This window comes from Daucus carota, chromosome 4 (genome assembly GCF_001625215.2).
Source record: "Daucus carota subsp. sativus chromosome 4, DH1 v3.0, whole genome shotgun sequence".
NCBI lineage: Eukaryota > Viridiplantae > Streptophyta > Magnoliopsida > Apiales > Apiaceae > Daucus > Daucus carota.
The window spans coordinates 40,518,169-40,534,858 of record NC_030384.2 but is presented as its reverse complement, the minus strand read 5'-3'; the positions used below and the strand labels follow the sequence as shown (position 1 = coordinate 40,534,858).

The 16,690-nt window shown below is 32.6% G+C and overlaps 2 protein-coding genes across 2 annotated transcripts; one reads left to right on the top strand and one right to left on the bottom strand.

The window, feature by feature from the left end:
* Positions 1–681: 681 nt before the first annotated feature.
* Positions 682–2,571, top strand: LOC108216710 (pentatricopeptide repeat-containing protein At4g28010). The gene is made up of 2 exons (XM_017389544.2): positions 682–890; positions 1,003–2,571. The coding sequence occupies exon 2, from the start codon at positions 1,117–1,119 to the stop codon at positions 2,392–2,394; it is 1,278 nt and encodes a 425-aa protein (XP_017245033.1). The 5' UTR covers positions 682–890; positions 1,003–1,116; the 3' UTR covers positions 2,395–2,571.
* Positions 2,572–11,628: 9,057 nt separating this feature from the next.
* On the bottom strand, positions 11,629–16,396 carry LOC135152306 (ruBisCO large subunit-binding protein subunit alpha, chloroplastic-like). The gene is made up of 8 exons (XM_064092201.1): positions 16,358–16,396; positions 16,181–16,260; positions 13,746–13,881; positions 13,312–13,374; positions 13,111–13,197; positions 12,529–12,586; positions 11,734–12,185; positions 11,629–11,643 (listed from the first exon to the last, which is right to left on the bottom strand). The coding sequence occupies exons 1-8, from the start codon at positions 16,394–16,396 to the stop codon at positions 11,629–11,631; spliced, it is 930 nt and encodes a 309-aa protein (XP_063948271.1).
* Positions 16,397–16,690: the final 294 nt, after the last annotated feature.

Sequence of the window (16,690 nt, the reverse complement as noted above, 5' to 3'; positions counted from 1 at the left end):
GTAACTCAGCTGATAAAAAACAAAATCAATCCAAGATTAAAAGTGTGATATTTTGAAACCTCTCTTAAATTTATATTATTAGTTATAATATATATTTTACTATAATTACAATACATATATTTTTTAATATTAATATTTCATCCGTATAAATATATATTATAATATCATTTTGAATACACACATACACGTATATAAATTAAAAATTAGGCATGTATAGATATAGGTCCTGTTTTGTAAGTTAGAGATTTGAGGTAAAATTAGAGTTTTGGGGAGTTTCAGAGCTTTGACCATTTCAATCTGCTAATGCTAGTGTTTGATAGTTAGCCGATTGAAATAGAAGTTTGGCCTCAAAAAACTAATTTCTAAAAAGTTACTTTGAGGAATTTTTGGGTCAAAGGTTTTGATATGTGTCATAAAAAGTTAATCAAACAGTTATTTACCAAACAGGTTTACAAGAAATCGTTAGTTCAACTCGTTAGTCAAAAAATCTATTTCAATCAGCTAGCCAAAATATCTAATTCAATCCGCTAAAAGCTAATTTCCAAAAAAGGTTATAATCGAAAACAAAACTATTAAATTAAAATTACTCATTTCTTTGCCACGTTATCTGAAAGAAAAAAATTGAATACAAAATTAGGAAAACATAACATATAGAGTATGATTTGTGTTTTTGGTCCGTATCATTTTAGAATTTTCAGTCCCGTAAAAGAATGCTTCAAAGAATGCTTCAAATAATAAAACTCTTATGCGACCTGATGTGTTGGTAATGGAGCGAATGGAGCTCCGTCGAAGAGAAAGTTCATTGAAAAGCAATTCAGGTTGTATAGATACAAAACATACATAAAAGAAGGGCAAATTGAGATGAACCCTTTTAATAAGAAAGTTACCAGGTACTACAAAAATCAAACCTTTCTTTCCATTTTGTTTTCTTTTACTTCCTCTCCTAAAACCCTAAACCCCTCTTTTATAAATCCTTTATACAACCCTTTTATTGCAAAACAGCTTCACACAAGGCCAAGATTTTGTAACTTATCATCTGGGTCAGCCTCAGATTGCTCTGTAAGTCACTCAACATATGGGTTTAGTAGTAATCATCATTTATCATTTTTGAGTGGTATGCTTAGACATCAATTTGGCTTCAGATGGTTTTGTAAATTAGTTGACGATACCGGTAATGATAAATTTTGGGAATTTGAGGAAATGGGTGATGACGTTTTTGGTGATATAGAAAATAAGGCTAATGGTGTTAAGGGGGTTGATTCACAAGTGAATTATGACCATGTTTCTGAAATAGTTGAGGTTATTAGGAGTGGGGGTAGTGATTTGGGTTTGCTGTTGGATTCGAGAAGTAGCAACATATCTGTTAAATTAGTTGCACAGATATTTCAGGTTTTGAATAATGATAAAATACCCGCATTGCATTTCTTACAATGGCTTCAAGTTAGTTATCCAGAGTTGTGTTACAGTTCTCGTGTTTGTAGTTCAATGATTTGTAACTGCGGTTGGTTGGAAGATTACAAGACGATGATTCTTATGCTTAGAGGATTCAAGGCGAAACGTGTATGCCTTGATGAAACGGCATTTGAGTTTCTACCGGTCTTAACGACGAGTCAGGCTTCTATCAAGGATTCTATCAGAAAAGTAATAGATGCTTTAGTTGAAGTTGGAGGTTCATGTTGTGGCTCTGGCATTAGTTCGTTGATTAAGATGCTTTGTTCATTGGGCTCATTTAATTTGGCAGAGTTTGTGATAAATATAACAGGGAAGAATGTCTCTTATTACAATATTATAATTCGTGAAAAATGTAGGAAATGCCTTGTTGGAGAAATGCATGGTCTGCTTGAAGAGATGAGAGAATTTGGTTGTGATCCAAATATCAGTACATACAACTATTTGCTTAGTCACTTGTGTGTAAGTGGTAGGATGGCTGAAGCTTGCAGTTTGATAAACTTAATGCAGGAAAGTGGTACTACTCCGGATGCATTGTCGTTCGATATATTAATCCAGTACTCCTGTAAAACTGGCAAGTTAGGTATTGCACATCAGTTTTATAATCAAATATTACTTAGAGGTATTAAACCTCGGATTCAAACTCATGTTGCCTTTGTGAAGAGCAACTTTAGTGCAGGAAATTGTGACGAGGCACTCGAGTATGTGCATAATTTGGATAATCAGCATCTTCAGTCAAGTAACATGCTTTACAGCTTGGTTGCATACCTTCATTTGAAGAAAGGTCATCTTATCGTTGCTCGAAGTATTCTCATTCAAATGATGGACAAGGGCCTGAAACCAAACTTTTTGGTTTTCATTAAAGTTGTTAAGCGACTCCAAAAATCTTGCAAGGGAGGCCTAGCTCGTGATCTAAGAAACAGGTTTTCTAGATTCATTGTGTAATATTGTAATGATAGTAAAGACCCAAATGCTGTTATGAAAATTAAGATCTCTTACTGCCATTGTCTGTCCAATATATATTCCATACAACGTGCAACTCTCAATTTTCTTCCATGTTGTCTAAGTTTGATTGAATTTTAAACTTGGCCATGAAAAATGACCATATGATCTTCACTTGGATTTTTTTATAGCATCTCCTTTTGAAATGTGTGCTGTTACATATGCTAATGGTCATTTGGTTTTCTATGACTTCTGTTTTAGAACATTTTTTCAAGCCTAATGAGAATAATGGTGAAGGAAGTTGGGCTAATCTTGGAGGATCGCAGAACAAACACTTCTAAGCAGTTTGCTTTCTTTTGAATACAAATTTGGCAAGATACCGAATTTGAAGATTTACAAGGTTCAAGGTAGGATCCCAGAATCAACATATATCATGGGAAGTACATCACAGTTGTCAAAAGAATGATAACACAGTATTTTCTTTTAAAGGTAGTAAACCTTGCTTTCACTTATGTTTTCACAGTATTAATGTTGGCGAAATTGAGTACAACTAGCTAAGATCATTTGATGGAGCATATATGAATTTCGAAGAATCCTGTCGTCATTTAAGAGTTCAAGGAACCTCGTAGCCAGAGCAAACCCACTATGGCAGCCTTCCTGTTTCTATGCCAGGATTTAAGAGTTCAAGGAACCTTTTTTTACTGAATCCTGGGAAAAATATGGAAGCCGTTTGGGTTAACTTAAAAGAAGTGACTTCTTGCTTATAGTAAAGAATTGGAGTAGAAGCGAGAAGTAAATAAGTTAACAAAGTGTTTGGAAAAGAAGCACAAGCTGTGAGAGAGAAGTTAGCATTTTCAGCTTATTAAAAGTGCTTCTACTTCTTTACACAAACGGGTCAAAAGAAGCAGAAGCCAGAAGCAGCTTCTGCTTCCGTGAACCAAACAGGCCCATGGTACAAGTGCACAACTTCTATGCCAGGATTCTAAAAAATTTGGGGGGTTTTTAGTCAAAACTACTATGCGGATCAATTCAGTGGCGGATCCAGGATTATATTTCACTGGGTTCCTTAAATAATATATGGTACTCCTCAAATCACGGAAAGTCAAAACGACTATTATAAAAGAAGGAAGTAACACTAACAACCACTTTTTGACGAAGTAGTGGATTCTTATAGACTTTAATCACATTAATAATAATGGCCCCTCTGCATGCACAATCTTCGACATTTAAAATTTCTCATCTAAACAAAAAGTAGTTGTTAGTGTGAGTCCGTAAACACACACTAGAAAAACCATTTTTCCATTTAGGAGAAAACATTGTTTGTTTGTTTAATTATTTCTAAGTTAACATTAGTTTTGAGTCTAGGCTTAAAAAGGGGTTCAAAGTCCAAGCTGAGTGGGGTCCTGTGCACCCACTCAAGCTAACGTGCATCCGCCCCGATCATGCCAGGATTCTGTCGAGTCCGTTCTTGGCTGGACTTTACACAAAAATATAGGACCCGTTGAAGTCCTTTGAGCCAAGACGGGGTCAAACTTTTCGATCATCATAGAGTTAAACCTCTTTAAAGTAATACCCCTCTGACCGGGAAAAAATATTACTTTACCGAATTTATTATTTTATCGATATAATAATATTTTATTATTTTATCAATAAAGTAATATTTTATTATTTTACCGAATTTCTATATGTTTACAAATTATAATTCATTGTTTTTAAAAACAAGAATCAGTCACATGCAATAATTAATCACATGTGAAAACTAAATTCATGCATGCACTAGATAGAGTATACATGTACTGTAACATGTGTACTGTACATATTGTACATCATCGCTCATCAAAGGAAGCACTTCAAGCAATCAACACTTTAAACAGTTACTTGTTACAACATGAGAAAAACATACCGGGAGTTATTTATGCTTTACATAAAGTCAAGGATAGGGTTAATTTTGGTCTTGGTGGAAAGAAGAAAGAAGCTACTATAGATTCATATTTTAAAAAGAGCTAAAATCTGTAATTCATATACATCACACACACACACATATATATAATTCATGAATTATTACTTTACATATTACTTGGGCTTTTAATGAATCTCTAAATTTTTATTATCTTATGCTTTTAGCGAAAATATTACCTTACAACATTGGCCCAAGTTGGGACCGATAAAATTTATTACTTAAGCGAGGTTATTACTTTATCGGATATTACTTAATCGAGGTTTAACTGTATTATATTTTGGATCGGGATTTTTTGTGCAATTAATTAACAAGCTACCCGGTGATCAGACAAGGAAAGAGTACGAGGAAAAACATTTACACTCATATTTTGAAAAATGTAATGACATTGTTGAATTAAAGCATTGGACATGTATCTGTTTATAAAGAAAGGGTTAATTACAAAAAAAAAAAAAAATTTACAATCATCTATACTATACTATAATAAGCCAACATATGTATAATTTGTAGTCGAAGATTTTAGTTATATTTTTTGGTTTGGTACTCTCTTTTTGGTACTACAAGTCTACAAATGTGGAGTCTATTAGTATTATATTGTTAAACAGTTTCAAATATTAAAAACACTCATAACAATACATTATCATATAATATTTCACTAAAAAAATTATAATGATGTTATAAATAAAATTATAAATATACAATTTTGAATATCTTCTTTTAACAAGAACCTTCATATAACTCTTTTTAATTTTAACGTGTTCTATTTCAATGTAAACACGAACCATTACATGACTCTTTCGAACTCTAATTTTAAATGTTATTGTTGTAAAAAAAACCAAGATTACAAAATTACGTTTGAAATTCGATTGATTAGATTACTGAATCTTTCAAAGGTATTACACGATCGGCTATGTTTGGAAAAAAAATTGAATTTTTTGATTTTTTTGATTTTTAAATCTACGTGTACTAAATTCAGATTAAATGTACTAATACATATATAGTCAGTTGAATAATATAATTTAATTAAAATTAAATCCATTAATACTAAAATACTAATAAAATGATTTTATAATTTAAATCAATATACTTATATAAAGGAGAAGCGAGGGGCGTGTAGGTGGCGGCTCTCACATCGCTCCGTTCTATTTTTCTAAATTTCTGGAATTTTTGGATGAAAAATATCAAAAATCAGAACTACTTTTTTTAGTTTCGGGTATATTAGAAGCAAGTTTCAGAATCTGATTTTGATTCAGATTATTTATAGAATATAATAGCTTGAAAGTTTTAATCTGATTTGATTTTGTTTCAGATTGTTTAATTATGGGAAAGACAGATTATTTAGGGAATATAGTAGCTTGAAAATTTTAATCTGATTTTGTTCAGATTATTTAATTATGGGAAAGAGTAGCAAACAAGTCTTTCTGCACCTATAAATACCGTATAGATCGCAGGGTTTTGGATCATCTAAACACAACCTCCTCTCTCAATACCACAAACCTACCTGATAGTTCTCTTACTACTCGATTTTTAAAGGAGAAGCGAGGGACTTGTAGGTGGCGCCTCTCACAGCTCCGTTCTATTTTTTTAATTTTCTGAAATTCTTGGATGAAAAATATCAAAAATTAGAAATACCTTTCTCTTGCTCGATTTCTAACTTGGAGGTGTCGTTCTTCTGCAACGATAAGTGAAGGCTGTTTATACAGTAAAAGTTGTTGCAAGCAAATGTAGTTATAGACCGTTACATTGGAGTCGACAAATCCAAACACGTGAAAAGAATATAGTCTTGACATGATATTGATGGTTGATGTCAATAAATTAATTATTAGTGATGTATGTTTGTCGGTTATTCTTTTATAATATTTGTTTTGTTCATCGGACATGTTTGTTATTGTTAATTTTTATATTATTTACTTTGTATACATGAAAATATTATTCATGCATTATCTGTTTTCTCTGTTTAAGCAACTTTTAAGAGGGTAGTTATATTTAAGTTAGATGTTTTTGTGCACAATCAATCCAAAAAAATTGGAGGAAGGTGACAATGTAAGAACATGATTAATTTAAAAAAAAAACAAATAAAATTAAAATTCGTAATGCTTTAAATTGTTAATTACGTGTATAAATTTATTTTCATTTTTCACCATGAATTATAATCCAATTTTGCAATTTTATATATTAGTATTGGTATTAAATCAAGATTTTTATAATATAAATTTATTTTATTCTACAAATATTAACTTTAAAACATTAATATACTTTTTATAGACATCCATAAAATTATTTTATTCTACAAATATTAATATTAGATCATTAATATAATTTTTATAGACCGCCGCAAAGCGCGGCTTCTCAACTAGTTATAAATAATAAATTACAAAATATATACCCGTCCGTACTTCGCACGGGTTAAAGGCTAGTATTCTTAAAAGAAAGGGCCAATTACAAAAAAAAAACATCGAAGTTCAGACAACAATATACACTCATCACTAAATTTTTAAAAAATACAGTTCGACCACTTAAGTTTGGGAATGTGCACTTAATTATTAAATTGGGCACATAGATCCTTGAAAGCACGCCATGAGTATTCCTTAAGAATTATATTTGGCTGGGATTAAGTTCTACCGGCAACAAATGCAGGAATACTTAATCTATTTTATTTAATTACAGAAAATACTTTTAACAATAAACTAAAAAAAACATCTTCTACCTAGTTTCATCATTATTTCTCAGAGAAGCAATTGAATTTTCATTTGGTCCCCCAAATGGTATCATACAAGAAACTACATGACAAATGAAGACCGTTGTTTCTAAAAAGTTAAAAATGGAACCGTGAAACAAATCGACATCGACAACTTTTATATGAAAATAAATTAAATAAACATTGTGTAGCTATGATTTAGCAGCCAGTGCTCAGCAAGAAGCACAACCTATATGCAGTAAAAATGTAATTAGTTTCATAATAGACGGATCTGCCTCGCGGTTAAAAATTATTTACAATAATTATAATGTTCTAAACAAAAGAACAATGTGTGTAATTTTACAAAATAGATGTCATAATTCATGATAACAAATTTAATGCTCTTGACCACATAAAAACTCCTAATACAGTTCTCTAATTAATTGGTTTAAAAACACAAAAATAATTACTTTTGCAGCCAAATCGCAAATTATAAAGTCGAAATCGAATCATGTATAATTTTTTTTGATTCCGAATTTTAAAAACGAATTTAATAGTTATTGTTACAGTCTGACCATGAAGTCAAGTTGAACCAACCTTTTGATCTCCCCTTTGTCACATAATGAGTTCAATGGATGAATTAGATGATGAAAGCTTACAAGAAAGATAACTAGCGTAAAAGCCCGTGCAAGGCACGGGCCTGTTGTACAACTAACATATAATTTCGAGTTTCAAATATCAATATTTTATTAAAAAAATTCAACAGTTTCTTGTCTTTAATTTATAGTATGCCTGTGTCAAAAGGTGCTGCTAACCATCCAAATACGTCTTTATATAAAGACATGACTTTCTTAGGTTTTTCTCAAGTTAGAATATGACATAAAAGTGAAGGCAACAACATAATTCTTAAATTAGTCCACTCATTTTGTGGTTATCCAGATCGAGTTTAAACACAAACTCCTTCCCTTCCGGTATATGTTCGAGCATAAAATCAGAAGATAGGCTCATCCCTTTGATTTCTTTTGACTGGAGCATTATGTAAACATTCAATATACGAGTTGAACACAAGCAAGTTGAAGGAGCCACCCTTGTCTTGCACATCGAGATCCAAAACCCTAAGACATAATATAGTTTAAAAATTAGATCTGAATGAGTAGAAGTAAAGATCATATATATGGTAAAAATAACAATCAAGGGAGTCAAACAATGCAAGTGCAGCTATAACATAACAAAGGAGGTCGCTGAAAGCCTGAAATATTTAGGTAAGTAAGATGAAAAGGTTCCAGAAGGCATAGCCATAAACGGCTAAATCATAGTCTAGAGAAGAATCTGATGAAGGTGAAACTTCGGTAAAAGCAATATAAATTTGAAGTAAAAGTTATAAGTAGTCTACAAAAAACACTTACAAATCAGTTAATATTTTGATATTCAATTTTCTACAACCAATCGAGTCTGTTTGAACACAATTTATCCCACAAAATATGTTGGAGCATAAAGCAAAAATGTAGTATTTTTTAGAATATTCCAACTATTAGCATTGTAAGTGGGCAATCTTGTCCTGTAATACATACCTGACATGATGGTATGGATGTGTATCTTTCTGAAAAACTGGGGAATGAAAATAAAGTTTTTAGCTCACATAATTCCCGAGCTTTTAATCACAGTGTGTAGCAACAACAGAAGTTAGAGGGTCAATAGTTTGATTTTAAATTATGGGCCAGTCCTGAGCCTCTCATTTCAGTATTCATCCCCCATCCCCATCCCCATTCTAATCTTTTCAGCTTCTATTATACTTTGAGATTAGCCATTCTCAATTCCCTGATAGGACCTTCTCTAAGGACCTTAAACACTGATATCATATTGACTAATTAACTAATGATTTCTTGCCATGTTCACCTTTGTAACCATGTTACACACCAAACAATTGGAGTAAACCACAAACTCGAGCTGTGTGCTTAAATTTTCTGGTCAAATTGATAACTTTGTCTAACTGCCATTGTATACAATCTCACTTTAAATTTTGGTATCTCAGAATAAATGTCATCAAGAGTATAGAAAGAATTCTTGCAGTTCTAACTATTCTTCTAATTTGAGTCTTTCATTCGATCAGAGATTAAGGTGACATGCTTGATGCATATGGAATAATAATAATTATTGCATACTTTTATTCACCAAAAAGAGAGTAAAAATAATAATTTCAAACAGACAGTCAATAATGTTTAAAAAAATCAAACGACTTATGAAAAAAAACGGGGAGTACCCTGTCTAAATTATTTTTCACAGAAGTCTCAAGTTCATTTAAGCTGATCAATGTATAAATTGTTACAGTATAGTAATAAGCTAACCATTTTTGCTTTGGATCAGTGAAAATAGAACATTAATGCATCGAAGATATGTTTAAGTGTAAGAACGTTTTTGGCCAAAAGAAGTGAAGGTCGATCTAACAATAACCCAAACGACAAATAAATAATTGCATTCACGCAAATGCACATAATAAGCAATGACATAAATAGTAATCATTTCTAAAATTATCAACCTGGCCTCAAAAATATGTCGGCATCAGCTTTGACATAGAATTCAGAATCATAAAGTGCATAGGCGGCTTTAAAGAAGGACAAATATAAATGCACAAGTTTTTATGAGTATCAGGTTATGTATCCAACTCACCGAGGATGAAATTAATGTAAGGACGAATTTATATGGGACTTACTGTACTCCTCTTTGATATCCAAGAGCATGAAGTCATCAAATTTTGCCACCTCCTTCACGAGTTCTGACACTTTTGCTTTATCTTCTGTTATAATAAATCTGATGACCAAGCCAGTTGCTTCTTCCAAGCTGCCAAATCCATTTATTGAAGATGATCATCAAACATACAATAGTGTAAAAAAGAGTGTGCAAAGGAAAATAATGCTGATTCTTAGTTGCCTTGAGAGGGAGTAAAGAGAAAACTAAGGAATAAAACTCAATATTCTCTGCTTTACTGATCAAATATTTGTGCGACTTATAATGCGCTCGTATTTAATGATCTGATATCACTTAATAATGGAACAAAACATAGTGCACTAACAAATTATCCATTAGATAAAATAAAAAAAGATGCACACAAATGTGAAAATATAGTGCATATTTATAATTGAACTCGCAAGTTTTACATACACATTCGACAATTATAAAAAAATTTCCGCGAAACTTCAGCTCATAATTCACAAAAGAGCTCATAAAATCATGTCATTGAAATCTTAAGTTAAAAACTATCCAGCAATAATCAGCTTAACACTCTAATTTCAAAAAAAACACTGCTAGTCATATCCATTGTATGTTCACAGTAATGAACAGACAGAAATTAAGTTGATGAGAATGCCTTTTTATTGTAGCATGAGACAGGCCATCAATATGAACAGGTTAGTACACGAGTTAAGTAGACCCAAAAGATATATTTATATAAATTATCAAATGCTTTTGTTTCCAAAATATCCTCGAAGATGTCTTTGTAGGCTAATAGCTCGCATTTGTGTAAAATCTCTGGTTCCTATTTTCATATACTCGTGCCTAAAGCCGAGAAAATCAGATTAGATGGAAAAAATTACCTCTGCTCTTTGATCCATAGCTGCATGAAAAAGGCTTAGAATGGTTTTAGTCACAACTATGTTGTCTGCCATCATTCTTTTTTTGCATGTAGGCATATGATGCATCTCAGCAAGTCTTCTAAGTTGTCACTGGCTTCTCACAAAACACAAGATGGCCTCAAGCAGCATGAAAAAAACCCAAATTCCCTCTTCTACAAACAGACAATTATAATTTAATAATTAGTGAATTACTAACATGTTTTTTGTTATTTATTACACAAGTGAGAAAAAGTCTACTTTGCTCATATAAAAAAACAGCTTTTCTGTATTTTGCTACACCATGCTCCAAGGAAAATGTTGAAGAAATCAATAAAATGTGAGCCTCAAAAGTTTGAATTTTGTTTAGTTATGACCACAAAACACTCAATTTACATAACCAAAAAAAATAATATGTTGATAACAGTGACCAACTATATATAATTATTGCTGAAGATTCACACTTTTCTAGAAAAATTCATAAACTGGGTGTATAGTGAGTGGACGATTTTTGAAATTGTGCCACAAACAAGCACCACTGATTATGGACAGTAGTAATATTTCTTCATTCAAAATAATTGGGCTTACATTACCAGGCTTTCTAACTTGTATAGCCCAACCAATTGTACACCGAAATGATAAGTCACAATTGTTGGCAGGCTTATTATAAGAGAATTAAACATTCAAAAACATCTTACGAAACCAACTCGGTCCAATTAATGCAAGCAAGAAATGAAGACCTGAGAAACCATACCTGGATCACGACGAGATGCATTCCGCGGTCGCTTGAGCGCCCTGTGCACTGCGCTCCTCCAAAACCTCTTTCGTCAGGCAGAGTTTCGGCCTGCCACGCTTTTTCGATGAATCAACCATTGGGAAGAAGTTTGTTCCGCAGAAACCCAATTAAAACACAAAAATATCAAACTATAAGTTACACTAATAGCGTTATAGTGTTGGATTGGAGTTGCTCCAAAAGGAATTGATTAGGGACAGTAAAGCTATTGGTCTCGTACCTTCCATAATGAAATTGAAAAATAAATTAGTAAATATACAAAAGACCCTACTCACTGCTTTATCCATCAGCAAGTAACACAATTAATTACCTTTTGTACTATGTCAGCTCCGAGACGCTCCTCTACATCCTCAAGCTTGGCCTTGATGGGAGGAACATATTCTGACAAATGAACCAAGGCGGCACAACCACCAGGCACAATACCTTCTTCTATGGCAGCAAAAGTTGCATTCTTTGCATCCTCGATACGAAGCTTACGATCCTCAAGCTCGGTCTCAGTTGTAGCACCTACCTTAATGACAGCAACCCCGCCAGATAACTTTGCGATTCTTTCTGCAAGTTTCTCAGAATCATAAACAGAGTCGGTCTCAGACAATTCTTTCTTAATCTGTGCAATCCTAGCCTGAATCTCATCCTTTGGTGCAGCATCAGCTATAATGGTTGTCGAATCCTTAGTGATGGTGATCTTTCTTGCCAAACCAAGATGTTCAACAAAGGTGTTCTCAATGAGTAAACTCAAGTCACTGGCTTGGTATTCAGCTCCTGTAAAGTGAACAGGAGTATCTAAATTAGCAGACTAACAACCAACAAACTAAAATTTTTGTTAATTCAAAATAGAAATCTTTATCATGACTTCAGATTACTAACTGGATATTTTCTTTGCAGTCACTGGCTTGGTATTCAACTCCTGTAAAGTGAACACGAGTATCTAAATTAGCAGACTGACAACCAACAAACTAAAATATTTGTTATTCAAAACAGAAATCTTTATCATGACTTCAGATTACCAACTGGATATTTTCTTTCCGCTTCTTATAATAAACCTATAGGTTGCAAAAAGATAGTTCGCCATATATTACACTTTATTCCCTTAAAACTGATATACCATCTAGTCTTCTACAATGCTTAGACAACACTTCATGTCCTTGACTCTTGCTGAGTTGCTGCAACCACAGTATTGGATAAAGCTATTATCTCATATATAAAAGTATCATTAGTCGATGCTCTCACATCCAGCAACCTTACTTCAGAATCAAACTATACCCATCTTCCTTGTATGGTGGATCCTTGGTAAGCTTATCAGTTGATGTAAGCTAGATTTTAGATCATCTAGATGCAACTATATACAAGGATCATCTGGATCCTTGTATGGTGTGATTCTGTCAAGCAGAAATACTATAGAGACCTATTTCAACATATAGCCCTTATCGCTCTACCAATTTGCAAGAACAAATTGTCATTAGGCTTTCACCATTTATTGACTTCAGTCTAAAGCAATTTGCGATACAGAAATTAGCATCAACAAATGTAGAACTGAATAGGAAGGTGAACACCATATAATAGACGTCTCTTTGACAATCATGAAGTATTAAAATTTAATAGTGCAGACTGAGATGAGAGGACAAGGTAAAAATGTGGAGGTCATGAATAAGCTCATATATCGAAGCAGAATAGAATTAGTGTATACATAACCAAAGCCAAAAGCTGGCACTGTATCACATCCCTTCTCCATAGCTATGCGAACAAATCCCCATCTTGACTTGAGAAATGCAACCTTCAATTCAAAAAAAATCGAGTTTCACTGTAAAGAAAACTATGCCTGCCACGTTCTTTCGAGGAACCGTCCATTGTGAAGAAGCTGCCCCATAAACCCAATCAATATACAAACAAAAAATGAATCTCTTTCTCTAAAACCCAAACCATGACAAAAACCCAACAGAGAAGAGGCAACCTAGCACCAAACAAATCGCAGACAAGGAGTGAACAGCAAAGCTAATTAAATGAAAGAGCTGGCAGAGAATATATATATATGGAGAAATGACTACAAATTGCAGACTAATGACGGAAAACTTTGATGAACCCCGAGTTCAGGGTTTATCAAACCCCTTGAGAAATTGATATACCCTGAACCTGAATATATCTTGACTCCTTCACCCACTCAAACTCAAGATTTGTAATCAAACGATATATTCATGTTTGTCTCTGATTCAATTCAATTAGCAGTGTGTATATCGATTCTTTTCCTAGGCAATGATTTACTGAGGGTTACAGAGCATGGCATTTTGTAATAGGTAAGGGCAAACAAATCATGATCTGAGAAACCATACCTAGTTCCCGGCGAGTAGCATTCCGCAGTCGCTTCAGCGTCCCGCGCTCCTTAGTAACCTCTTGGTCAGGCACAGCCTCGGTTTGGCCCGCTTTTTCGGGAAACCATCCAGTGAAAAGCAACGACAGAATACTGAAGCCAAATTAAAGAGCAAACAAACAATAAACATGAAAAGAAACCGGTTAAACACAGCAAGAAAACGAAGAGTATTCACTATTCAGTATAACACGTCGAGGGCATTATAGAAATTCTGTGTAAACTAAGGGTATATATGTAATTTCACAGGCATTTTTTTGGCTCTTTTTGCCCCTAGTCCCCTTTTAATATATAGAAGTAGATTTCAAAATTGTGGAAAGCCAAACTGATTTGTCAAATACTTAACAATGACAAATAAATATCGACCAACTCCGAGACCTAAATAGCAGGCAACATATAAAAGACCTTTGAGATGAATGAATCAGAGCAAGTCCAATAAGTGTGCTAAATCAAGTTTTAAATTCAAAAATAGAGAATATGTGATAAAATTGCACTCCAACACTATGCTAGTGATGTGCTAAATCACTAGCACAAGCATCCTCTTCCCTATTTTTAGAATATGCTAGCCACTTTCAAACTATTTTTATCATTAAAATATTCATTTCCCTCTCTCCTCCACATCATTTCTCTCTCTTTTTTTCCCCTCTCTCCTCCACTATTTAATATTATTATAATAATAGGAATGAATATAGGAAGTACTATTGGAGCTCATGTGCTAAATCTTATGCTAAATCGCTAAGACATATTATTTTATAATATTTTTAGGGTATCTCTTAGCATAATGTTGGACTTGCTCTTATAGTATATAAAAATCATTTACAATAGATATGAAGACAAGAAATGAGACGCCTTCATTCTTTTTATTTCTGCGTACAGGTGAGCAGAGTTGGCAACACTTGTTTCATATTTAAAATTCACATTCCAATCACCTTATCAAAAGCTAACGAGAAAGAAATCCAAAAATAAGTTTGAGACTCAAACATTTCAGGACATGGATTATAGTCTCATAAGAGCGAGGAATTTCAGGACGTCTAGTTATCTTTCAGTCATCTAGATATCTGAATTCATGCGTGTTCATTCTTTTTTAACTGCAATTGGATTGCTTATCTCAAAGTTTGAGACTCCAACATTTAGAGAGCAAAATAATCGCACAATCAATAAACTAACATTTTCAAATAAGTCATGTACTCCCTCCGTTTTGAAATATAAGTCGTTTGACCGCATAGTTAAAATTATTATTTTTTTTAAAAAAATTTGTGAATAAAAATATATGATAAATATTATAATTTGGGATTTTTTTTTTAAATAACAATTTTAACTAAGCGGTCAAAAGACTTAGAAGTGTGTGCCAAAAAATCAAACGATTTATATTTTAAAACAGAGGGAGTAGTAATATTTTCATGCTAGAATTAAAGGATAGAATAACAATAACAATTTAAGATAAAAAACGGTGTTAATAGAAAGACAATACAATAACAATGTTATACATGTTTAAGAAAAATAAATAAACCAAACCAAACATACTCAGAGTATATCCGTTTAGAGCAGGGTCTGAGGAGGGTTTAAGAAAAATAAATCTTAGTGCAAATTTTTTACCTCATATGCTTCGTTGTCATAAAGAGCATGTTCCATGTTCAAATACAAAATAAAGATTTTGAAATTTTCTTCGAATTCGTAATCAGAAGGACTATTATCGATACGGAGATGGGAGAGCGACATGTAGTGAGGCTTCCATCTCTTGGATGAAAACGCTGGTGCACACGGCCGATTCGAATGGAAGCACCCAGAGGATGAGGAGGAGTATCGAGTCAGGGAGATTGCTGATTCTATCTACGAAGTTTGATGTTTTGGAACCCCTTGCAACTTTTGATCGCTTCGAACCCATTGCTAGCTGTATCAATTCAACAGATTTTAAAATGGTTGATGCAATAGACGGCTGGGTAAAATGAGAAGCTAATAACTTATATATAGGGTGAGATTGGGTAAAATCGTCAGGCTTGTCGCTGGGCTGGAGCTAGACCCGATTCGTATTCATTCAGAATGGGTATATTAAATAAGATTTTAATTAATTATTTTTGATATACAAATTTTAAGGAATTATATTTCATTTTGATTTTATACATATTATTAATAAAATATTGTAAAATTAATATAAATTTTTTAAAATCCAACTTAAATATCTTCGGATTTCATGAATGAAAAATATCCTTCAAAATCTCAATTAAATACACCTCGTAATATGTTATAAATAATTGTTGTTTGTATTTTTAAAATTTGTAAACATACACCCATATAATTATTTAATTTCATTAAATTTTAATTAATATATTCGTCATTTCCAATTATATAAATGCAGGAGATAATTTTGCTAATTTATATTTAAAAATTTTAATACTTGTTTTTGATATTAAACAACTCATGCCAATGACGTAAGAATGCAAATGTGCTCTCGTACATTCCCATTGCCAGCCCTATCTGCCAAAGAAATCACAATAGACCTAGTTAACTGCAATAGAGGTTTATAAAAGAAAAGATTAATGCGAGGCTGACCAGAAAGAGCGACATAAAGTACATCATAAGCACTGATAAATGATGATCCATCTATGGTCATTTCACATCAAGATTATGGTATTTTTCAACGTGGTGTAACATGTTATACTTGAGCAATTGAGTGTAAGAAAAATAAATACTCCCTCTGTCCCATTTTAATTGATGTTTGACTTTTTAACACGTATATTGAGGTGTAAAAAAATAGTATCTACACTCAATATAAAAATTTAATTCTTATATCAAATAAAAGTTTGGACTCTAAATTTTTATTTGATATAAATTTTATAAAGATTAATTATGTCTAGATGTGATTTTTTTAACACCTTAAAATACGTGTAAAAAAGTCAAAAGTAGT

What these genes read in the sequence shown, in the direction of transcription:
- LOC135152306 (XM_064092201.1), bottom strand. Translation starts at nt 16,396, where the DNA reads ATGACCATAGATGGATCATCATTTATCAGTGCTTATGAT. An exon ending in TTGTTTAATATCAAAAACAA is followed by an intron (nt 13,882 to 16,180) that starts GTATTAAAATTT and finishes ATTTGGCTTCAG; the next exon opens with TATTCTGTCGTTGCTTTTCA. An exon ending in CTCGCCGGGAACTAGGTATG is followed by an intron (nt 13,375 to 13,745) that starts GTTTCTCAGATC and finishes GTTTGGTGCTAG; the next exon opens with GTTGCCTCTTCTCTGTTGGG.
- LOC108216710 (XM_017389544.2), top strand. Translation starts at nt 1,117, where the DNA reads ATGCTTAGACATCAATTTGGCTTCAGATGGTTTTGTAAATTAGTTGAC.